Raw genomic sequence first — 11,020 nt, 5'->3', positions numbered from 1 at the left:
CCCATTGATGACGGCTGCTGCTTTTTCAGAAAACCCTCAGGCATTAAGGACATGCATCCTAGATTGCCATAGTCATCAATGGGTTAACACAATACAGTTTGTTCACAAATAGCAATGACCTTGTTTTGGACCAATCCCAGGGACACACTCCACCTATAAAGACCCCTGAAAACCACCCAAAGACTTGACACAAACCAAGAACTTCTGCTTGTGTATAGCAGAGAGATCGACAACATCCAAGGGGCAAACTTGAAGGATAACAATGAAGATCTTAATGTTTCTCTCCTTGATAGCGAGAAGTAGTCAGCTACTGCTCAGCGAGTGCGGATCAGAAGCTCGAAGACCACTGCTCACTGACATCTCAGTGACGTGTGGGACTTCATCCATTGGCTTGGCCGTTCAAATCTGCCCGGTTATCTACACGGGCTACAATGAGACTTTGTTGATCCTGAACCAAATGATGGACCCAACCTGTAAAGGGACCCTCGACGAATCTGTGTCTCCCCCCGTCGCTCGCTTCAACTTCCCCCTCAATATGACCCACGCCTGCGGAAGCACCTTTATGACCAGCAGTGCTGCCGGGACCGGTCCGTTCTCAGACTTTTCCAACATCCAGACGGTCAACATCAGTGGCGTGATCCGGTCAAGCGATCTCACCATAGGCACCATCACTTACAACACCGAGCTGAAGTACTACTACTCCTGCGCCTACCCTCTAGAATACCTGGTCAACAACACCCAGATAGACGTGTCAGCCTCCTCCATCGCCATCAAGGACAACAACGGTAGCTTCATCAGCACCTTGAACATGGAGATTTTCAGCGACGCCAACTACACCACACCGATGGTCATTCCACAGCTGGGGATCGAGCTGAGGACCAGCGTGTACGTCCAGGTGAAGGCCACCAACTTGACGGGGCAGTACCACGTCTTGCTCGACCGCTGCTACGCCTCCATCTCCCCGCTGCCTTCCAACTCCACCTTCTTCAACCTGTTCGTGCCCTGCTCCAAGGACAAGTTCACCACCATGGTGGAGAACGGAGACAGCCAGACGTCCCGCTTCCACTTCCCGGCTTTCAGGTTCATCGAGCAGCAGAACGAGACCGTGTCCTCCTACTACCTCCACTGCATCACCCGGCTGTGTGAGATCAGCACCTGCAGCATCTTCAAGCAGTGCAACAACAGGCGCAAGAGGAACACCCTGGACGCAGACCCAGGCGTAACCCAAACCTACACCATCACCTCCGGCAGGATCATCACCAAAGCCGACAGCAAAGCCGAGTCCATTGAGAAGCCCATAGTAGGCGCACAGAAGGGAGGAGATAACAACTCCTCTGCGGGGCTCGGGGTAGCTGTTGGTGTCCTCGCCTTTGTGTGTGTAATTGCTCTCATTGTCGCAGCTGTGTTTTACAAAAGGTTGAGGTACTAAGGAGGCTATCAATGCACTGAATATCAGAATACTGGCCTCGAGACACTTTATGAAGTGTCTGTTTTCGCTCGGTAATTCTACCTTTCTAGTGGAGGAAAGGGCTCAGCTAATCACTGGGAGATCTTTGTGTGTTTGTTACTGTAGCCCTAAAAGGGTATCAGTCGTCCTGGAAAGATAGAGGGGATAACTGTCAAGTCTTTAGAAGATTCAGTAGATTTGGCTAATGTTAGAAATAATAATTTTCCCAAATGGTTAATAAAGCTGTGGGTGTTAATGCATGTATGCACTTTATAAGCTTTGTAAAAAGTGGTAACAGAAGGGGAAAATAATAATAAAACATGATACAAAAAATCATTATAGTTATCCCAGTCTTTATATGTGAAATGTTAGGTGTGTGGGGGTCTTTGAAAATGAAGTCAAAGTATTATGTCTGTAATCTATTGAATACATATCATTATGTTGAGAAAATTAAGCTATTAATTAATTTCCATTGTCAGAATCCAGCATCAGTTTGCTTTGTTCATTGGTTGACAAAGTTAACTTTGGCTTCTAAACAAATCCATGATTCAAGTCCACAAAGTACCTTATGCCCCACCACCCGCCTGCAAGCACAAGTCAGTCATTGGCTAATACAATACTGTGGGAATGACTATAACACTGAATTACAATATTCCATTTCTCTGTGTAAGTGTGGGAGCAGAGTGTTGTGCCGTTTTGAAAAAATGTCTTAAGAACAAACAATTTTCCTCGTCTGTAAACCATAATTGATTAGTCTTAAATCCTCTGCATTCATGTACTGCTGTGTAAAACAAACTAAAAAATTCAAATAAAGGGATCAAATTTCAGATTCTGTGTTATTCATTCATTCATTAAATGCATGACTGTCCACTTACATGTACTAAAAACCGTTCCTACATTATAACTCTAGCTTTCATGTAGTCACATTCATAACGCAGTCGCCATTTCAAAGGACCGTGGAAAGAAAGCACAGCACCTGGAGGAACTGTATAAATCTATATCAATATATAGATATATAGGTAGTAGAAAGTGTTCAATTTTTATACTTTATAGTACGAGCAAGTTATTGTTTACATTTACAGAATCCTACAAATGTTTTAATATTTTATAAAAAGACAAAAAAATGCTTATAATAAAAAATAAGAGATTTTTGTTTATATCTATACATAAAGGGAGGAAAAAAGAAAAAGAAAAATTAATTATCCGGTGTAGTAATGTTCATACAGTATATACGGATACCTAAACGAGACGCCTATATACCAAAGTTGCATTTCAATGGACTGCTGTGGGCAGAAACCACAGCACCTTGAGGAGCTGTATAAATCTATATCTATATATCTTTATAGGGATATATATATATAAACTGTAGCAGAAAGTATTCCTTAATCATCCTCATCCTCTTGTGTGAACGTCTCCAGTCTCGTTCCCGGATGGCCTGAGCTCCCATAAGGCCAGTGTATATGTCAAAGGAGGAAGCCGCCTGCCTATCTGTATACGCAGGGCAGTATATCTCTGACCCCACTGGGCCACCATACCCCGTCTCTCTGTAATGTTCTCCGGAGGTGAAGGTTGATGAATGGAAAGAAGATCCTGAGCCCCCCCCCCCATGAGGGTTATTTGACCACAAAAGATCTCTTCATGTTTTAGTTCACTTCATGTACTACTTAGACAGGTAGTTTCCTGCTTCAGGTATAGCTGTCAAACACGGACAAATACACTGAAATGCATATGATTTAGCATCTTTAAAGCAATAACTAACCACAAGTAACACAAGTAAGTGTCCTGTCAGGACATGTCTATATGCTTGCTTGCAGACATTACATTTCTGCAGATACAATTTGTTTTACAGTTTACAGGAATTACATGCAGGGACACTTTAAAAATGTATTTCTTTGGAGATGCATTTAAAGTAATTCTGACTTCTAAATGTACTTCAAGGCCACCACAGAGAGTCCCTGTGTCATACAATGATAATGCAAAACTATAAGAACAAAATTATTCTCTTTTTTAAGTTATCTGTAGTCAAACGCTGCCATAATGATACATACAGAGAGAGTTTTGTGGAGCATACAGTATACAGTAGGCTTAGTCAACTGTGTGTGCCAACTCGTTTGATGATGGCTTGAATGTTACCAACATTAATTTATATGAAAAAGCAACACACTATAGCTTTAATTAAAAAACAATACTTTTTCCAATGTACCTCTGTACTCTTCGAGGTTAGTCTCTACTGTATTTGTCTATTGCAGGAAATCAATCACAGCATAACATTTGATGGAAAATACAGAAGAGACACTTGGCATATTCAAACAGCCCTTACTGTAAGCCTATCCACACATGTGGGTTACTTTCACATACACCAACACATGGAGCAAGTTATGCACGCGTTTCATTCTCAACCCAAAACTTGATCAGATCGTTATTTGACGTAGAGACGGGCACATCTGAAATTGAACCATTTGCCAGAGTCATGCTGGATTTGATCTAAGGCACTTAATCCAGCAAAGTTTTGGCAAATAAATGATAAGAGGAGAGCAGGAGGGATAAAGAAAGAGAGAGATGGAGGGAGAGAGAGAGAGGTGGAGAGAGAGAGAGAGAGGTTGTAGGAATGAGGCCCATTTTTTGATTGCTCTCCTGTGTATAAGCATTATATATATTCTATGAGATTTATTCTCCAAGGGTTTCTTTGGGGGAGTTTAGTTTACTGGGAAGTCTATTTGTCTGCCCCGAATGTCCCTGACTCCTGCTGGCATGTGCATGTATGCATGTAGCAGATTGAATTTCATTCATGCACAGATTGGAACTTTTGTCCAATCTCGCAGTCAAACACAGAGACAGACAGACAGACAGACAAACAGACAGACAGACAGACAGACAGACAGACAGACAGACAGAGAGACAGACAGACAGACAGACAGACAGACAGACAGACAGACAGACAGACAGACAGACAGAGAGATGATGTCTAGTGTTAGAACCTCAAAGAACTGGAGATTTTCTGGCCTTTAGTGTATTGAAAGGGAAGAACGGAGGGATCGAACAAATGCACTTAAACTGAAAAAAAAAACATAGTGATTTTGCTAAAGCTGACTTTCCACTTTAAAAAGTAAAAGCGTTTGTCCTTATAACCTGCTCTCTATAATTGATAGGTTTTATATAGCGCTTTATTGCCTAGGCACTCAAAGACGCTTTACATTTCCTGGTTCAATTCGTTCACACTCAGTCATACCAGTGGTGGTAAACTACGAGAGTAGCCACAGCTGCCCTGGGGCAGACTGACGGAAGCGAGGCTGCCATTCAGCGCCATCGGCCCCTCCGACCACCACCTCAAACATACAGCAATCATACACATTCACACAGGGCAAGGTGGGTGAAGTGTCTTGCCCAAGGACACAACAACCATGACACAGGTGGCCGGGCGGGGATTGAACCGCCAACCCTTGGATCGTTGGCCAACCCGCTTAACCACCTTGAACCTTGAACGCCCAGATGAATTGTGATGGGATTATTGCATTATAGTTGTCCTTAATGGTGCGCTGTGTAAAGGGATGTGGGATTTTGCAGAGCACACGTAGAAGAAATTGAATATCTCAAGTATGTTTTAATTAGTGTATAATAATAGTTTTTTTATTCTTATTTGTATACCTCAGAATGACCCTTTTGTATCTACATAGGAGTGGGGTGCACAAACTTAACGGCCTTGATCGTATTTATAAACAGTATAGTGTGTGTCCGCCTGAAGTGATTAAATAGTAGATATTTTGTCAATAATTGATTCGACATTAGGATCTAAAAATGTGATTCATTGTAAACGATATTCAAATTGCATGTTGTTTTGTTTGAAAATGTATCAACTTATCCGATTAATTTTAACAGTTAAATATAGCTATGTATGGAGAAATGAATGTGTACACACAGTACATCGTTTCGGTCACATGAAATTGGAGAGAGAATAAATAATGCGGGGTATAAAATGAAATACTATAATAAAAGCCAGTAATGAAATTAGAAACCACCTAGATTTCCAGATACTTTATATCAGTGTAACCTATCCTGGGCTGTGCTGATTTGAGAACAGCGAGCGGCCTTGGGGCAGCGGCAGTGAGACCATCGCGGCGCATGCTAAACATATTACGTGAGTTTTTACGACTGCGCAGCAGGAGACTTGAGACGGAGGAAACAGGAGGAGGAAGACCTGCTGTCCATAAACAGGGGAGTGTGTGTGTGTATGTGTGAGAGAGTGTGTGTGTGTGTGTGTGTGTGTGTGTGTGTGTGTGTGTGTGTGTGTGTGTGTGTGTGTGTGTGTGTGTGAGAGAGAGAGAAGTTTTTGTTAACCCATAAATAACTAATGTACCATGTCAGATGGAGTTTTGTTAGCTTAATTGTTAGGTATTCACATGTTTAACTGTAATTTAAATCACCAGTTCTTCCAGGCATTTAAAGGTGCACTATGTAACTTTGGGTGTGTCAGAGAAGTGTACATTTTCTGAGGTATTTTCTCAGAACTGAATGAACTAACTTTCCTCACAGGAAAATTGGATCCCTGGAACACAGTTTGAAGTTAGAAAGCTTCCTGAAAAGTTACTGTTTTAATGTTGTTGTTTACAAACATATTCTATTCTTACATTTGGTTCCAGTTCCCTCAAAACAATTTTAGTTTTTTATTTATTTACGATGATAGATTTATTCAAAACTAAGAAATACATGTAGATAATTTAGTTTTTTAAACTAACTGCAGGCTCTGCTATCAAATCCCCCTCCCTTGAAACTGCATAGTGTGCCTTTAAAGGTTGATTTACAAGAAAATAAGTTATTTTCTTACAGTAGTTTTGATTATTAACCTTACTCAATAGGTGGAGATAGGTGAGGGCCTGGGAAAGCATATATACAGGCGTTCAGTTTCGGCTCCATAAATCTGGCCTTCCCTGCAGAGAGAGATGAAACTGCCTCCTGTAGAGTTGGCATGGGCAGACTTGAGGAAGCCCCGTATATCATATCAGCAGCACACAGCTTCCTGCAGGTCAAACCAGAGATGGACAGCCTTAAATCTCCACCAGTCTCTATGTCTCTATGTCACGTTTGTTTATTTCTCTTTCTTAATTTACTAAATGAACTCCCTGGCTCCTTTTGGTTTCAATACTCTGAACCACAAACTAAGGTTTCCATAATCTTACATATTAGCACTATTCTGAAGGTTATTGCAGAAGGATTTGTTCATATGTTGTTGATTGTTTGAATGATTATGTTCGTAACATGACAAATGCATTTATAAGATCTGTACATTGTTTTGATTTATAAAATGAAAAAAAGGCTGTACCCCGAAAAATATGTATTTGTCTGCAGAATACTTTTCTGTTTGTATGAATAGATAGTTGCGAAATTAGTGTGTGTGTGTGTGTGTGTGTGTTCTGTTTGGAGTTACTTTTGGGGTCACAGTAGACTTCAAACCAGTTGATCGGGGACGGCTTGTGCAATTTGGGACAAAAGCCATCACCACTTGCTCACTGAGGTTAAGGTTAGTGTGCGAGTGCGAGTGCGAGTGCGTGTGCGAGTGCGAGTGCGTGTGCGTGTGTGTGTGTGTGTGTGTGTGTGTGTGTGTGTGTGTGTGTGTGTGAGAGTGTGTGCTGTAGCAGTTGTATTAAAAGGAGTATTTAAAAAGCAATACATACAAGAATATATAGAATATATATATATATATATATACTGTACATGCATCAAACATGCATGGCACTGATTTAGCCAAGTGGACTATTGGTCTCACTGTCTGATGCCAAGTCATCAAGTGTCTCATTTGGACTGCGGACTCCGACAACATGGCCTTCCAACATTGGAGAGATTGACGGTACCGTGAAAAATGGATTTAGATCTGGGCTCATGTGTTTTGGATTATCAATCTGAAAAGAAGGTTCATTATTTTGGTCATTAAAATAAAATGGAAAAACCATTTAACAATAAACCTTGATCGTGCACCAAACTGTGATTGTTGATGGGAATCGAGTCTGGGTTCTGAAAATTTCGGAATTTCACCCACTGGTGTTTTCCCAGCAGTGGCATTGTGGTGTGTGTGTGTGTGTGTGTGTGTGTGTGTGTGTGTGTGTGTGTGTGTGTGTGTGTGTCTGTCGAGGATGTGTCGATATTACATTCAAAACATTTGTGGACTGTCATGTTAAGTGCTGTCCTGTCTTACTCTCACTGTCACATGCAGTTTGCCACCACAGCAAGTTTTGGATGAATTACTTCTGAAATACAGATGTCCTTTACTTCAACTGCTAATTTACTACCCTGAATAGGCCAACATACCAAACACAGCAACACCAAGTCCATGGGTGACATGGCATTGGTCGGATGGGGTTTTTAGTTTAAAGTCAATGGAGCTCAGGAAAAGCCCCAGGATCTTTCACACGTCAACCTCATACCACAGATTTATCGACAAAATCTGTAAACACAGATGTTTATTTGAAGTTTAAAGAGACAATATAAAGTGAATGGCCACAAAGACAGCGGTATAATGACATAATAAAAACATTATTTTCCACTAACAGTGTTAGTATTGACTTTGAATACCAGTATTTCTGTTAAAACAGAGCAAAAACTATGGCTAGGATGTAATAAACTGTCATACTCTGAACACAAGATCCATCAAATGTACCAATGATAATGAGAAGATCTGTAAACAATTTCAGAACAACAGTTACATTTCCTCAACATTGCATTGTTGTATGTGGTGAGCGGTCCATAGCCACAAAACCTGAGGACCACCATCACAACAGTCTGAGACTGACTGAGATCATTCTAAAATGCTTAGTGGACTTTCATTGTCCTCACTTTTTGGGGATAAAGTCTTCAGTCTGTGTAAAAATGAAATTGCAACACATGAGAAGCCTCACTGCACATAACTTTCATGAAGCAAAACTGCTTTCAGGTAACAGTATGGAGTGTTGAAACCAACACCATTTGAACATTTTGATTAGCAATCATTGTAAAGTTTTATATATATACAAATGTATTGATATGTCAAATGTTCATTCTTCCTGATTTTCCAGAGAGAACGGTAGATGGACTATGTTTCTGGCTGAAATTGAAATGTTGGAACAATTTATAAAATAAAAAGGTTGGTGGTGATGAGTGATATCAGCGTTGAAGTTGCATTGTGCAATACGGCTCAGACAGAGTGCAAATTCTTGCCTATGATGAGGTGAGTGAACATTGTTCTATGAAAATGTCACATGAAAATATATTAAATAGTTGACACGACACAGCAGAGGTGATGTGGGTCCCTGCAGGGATTTTCATTCATTTTTTTCTGACGATTGATTTATTAGCATATCTAAAATCTTTCCCAGCTCAAAATGAAAATATAATATTCTAAATGTGTGAGACATTTCAAATCAAAACATTCAACATGGAACAAAAGGACAGACAATACAATATTTGACCTGCAAATTGCCAATTGTCAACTTCCTGAACCATGTTTACCCCAAACACACCTATACTACTGCTGTCAGCACAGCACACCTTGAGCAGCGCTGATATCTGTATGAGGGAGAGAGAGCAGATGTGTCAAGAGAAGTGTGAGCGGAGAGAGAGAGACGTGGTGAGTGAGGACTCCATGTTTATTCCTCCATGGGGAGAGGGCTGTCATTGCCAAATTCCTGTGAATGAAGTATGGCGTCCAATTCCTGTGAGCCGGATAATTCACCGTTATAGGTCTGATGTAGCCAACGTGGACGTAACACTTCCACAATAGTGTCGGGAGAAAAATTCACACAGGGCCCCGGGGCCAGGCGGCCTCCCGCAGAGCCACTAAGACTCTGGTTTGGTTTTAAAGAGGGGACACTCAGCAGCGGATATGACGGACTGCGAAAAGGTGTCGAGTTATTTAGTTGCTGTGACAATAGCAGAGAAGGCCTGGGGATGCATTGTCTCACCGGGGGGCTTTCAGTCACAAATTAAAAGTGGGTCGATCATTGAAGAGGCTACGAGGAACTTTCAAAGGTTCATGAACCAGTCATATTTTTCCTCCGATGATCATACGTGACCCGTAACAGCACACAAGACCATCAGCGAATATTTTTCGCTGATGGTTATTATCTATTTATGACCATTAATGCTCGGGTCTGAATCACCACCAACTCAGACCTGCCGATTATCTGCTGGCAGACAGGAAAGCCTGTGTTTATGAACAGTGCTAAATCAAAGTTTACTGATGAACCATCGTCATATTACCATTATTAGTCACATGTAAATACACTTTTTTGTGATACATCCTGCGGTCTCTATTTCACTCACTTCCTGAACAAATGCCCACGCCGGCATGCACTGGCAAAGATCTTTAGGACAGCAGGCGCTGGTACAAAGAATGTGGAAATGCGCTATATGTAAGAATGATTTTCAGAGAACATATGAATTCTTCCATTGGCTGCATCGTTGCATTTAGCAGTTGAGACATCAGCTAATGAACACCATGGGCACCACAGGCCTTCGCCACCGCTTCTCAAAGTCAATCCACCTTTATACATTTTTGAACCAATTTAAATTGTTTATTGTTATTAGAGCTAATTCTGCTACCTCTTTCATATTATCCGGCTGCATTAAATGCCCTGCATTAAGTTGGGACCCTCTTGTGATTACTTTTAGCTTAAAGGCTGTAGGCTATGTAAAGGAATTTGCTGATATATTTTTGTAATTTGTATTCATACATTTCCATTCTAACATAAATTACCAGTGCAATGTCTGAATCTGTTATCATAAGGACAAACTGTAGAGAGGGGAGAGCTGGGGAGACGAACTGATCTCCTGACATGCTGACAGCCTGCTCAACACACGCAGCCTCTTCCTTATTTACTGTCTGCTGACAGCGTAGGTCGTCTCAAAGTCACTCAGGCAGCCTCCGAGAGCCCAAAACAAACACTGTTCCCCATTAAAGACTGTTATGGTTGTTGTAACACAGGGCCAGAGGAGTTCTTTACTTCTGCCTTTTCACAGAATAATGCACTTTCTTCTCAAAAATGAAATACCGACTTTAAGAACTTTGAATGCTGAGTTTTTCTAAAAATAATCCCTACTGGGGATCAAATCCCTTAAAGGTGCAGTGTGTAATAATAATGTATGTGGGCGTCTTCTAGAGGTGAGAGTTCTAGATTGCAATGCTCCACTGTTCTGAGAATTTACAGAAGCTACGGTGGCCATCAATCCACTTATTTTTTTTTTTTATTTCTCATTGCATATTCATACATATTACTTTGTGTTATCGTCCGAAGGGAAGCAGGAAAAGCCAAAGGCTTATCGGGTCCCGCCCCCACTTATACAGCGCTTTCTCAGTTTTTTCACAGACCCAAAGCGTTTTACATTGTTTTGTACACATTCACCCAATCACACACACATTCATACACCGATAGCAGCAGATACCACGCTGAGTAAGCTGACTATTGGGAGCAGTTTAGGGTTCAGTGTTTTACCCAGGGACACTTCAACATGTGGCGGGAAGACGGGGGATCAGTCCATCTGCAACCCAGTGGACGACTGCCCTACCCACTTCGCCACAGCCGCCCACAATATCATCCACCACTGCCT

The 11,020-nt window shown here is 41.4% G+C and overlaps 1 protein-coding gene across 1 annotated transcript; it reads left to right on the top strand.

Annotated features, from left to right (window-relative positions):
* Positions 1-262: 262 nt before the first annotated feature.
* Positions 263-1,429, top strand: LOC307258850 (zona pellucida-like domain-containing protein 1; the record flags this gene model as incomplete). The annotated part of the gene is made up of 1 exon (XM_080038516.1): positions 263-1,429. One exon carries the CDS (start codon positions 263-265, stop codon positions 1,427-1,429), a length of 1,167 nt encoding a protein of 388 aa, XP_079894642.1.
* Positions 1,430-11,020: the final 9,591 nt, after the last annotated feature.

The sequence above is a fragment of the Ammodytes marinus genome, assembly GCF_949987685.1.
Source record: "Ammodytes marinus genome assembly, chromosome: 12".
NCBI classification, from domain to species: Eukaryota; Metazoa; Chordata; class Actinopteri; order Uranoscopiformes; family Ammodytidae; genus Ammodytes; species Ammodytes marinus.
Note: the sequence above shows the minus strand (reverse complement) of the source record. Positions and strands in the feature narration are given on the sequence as shown.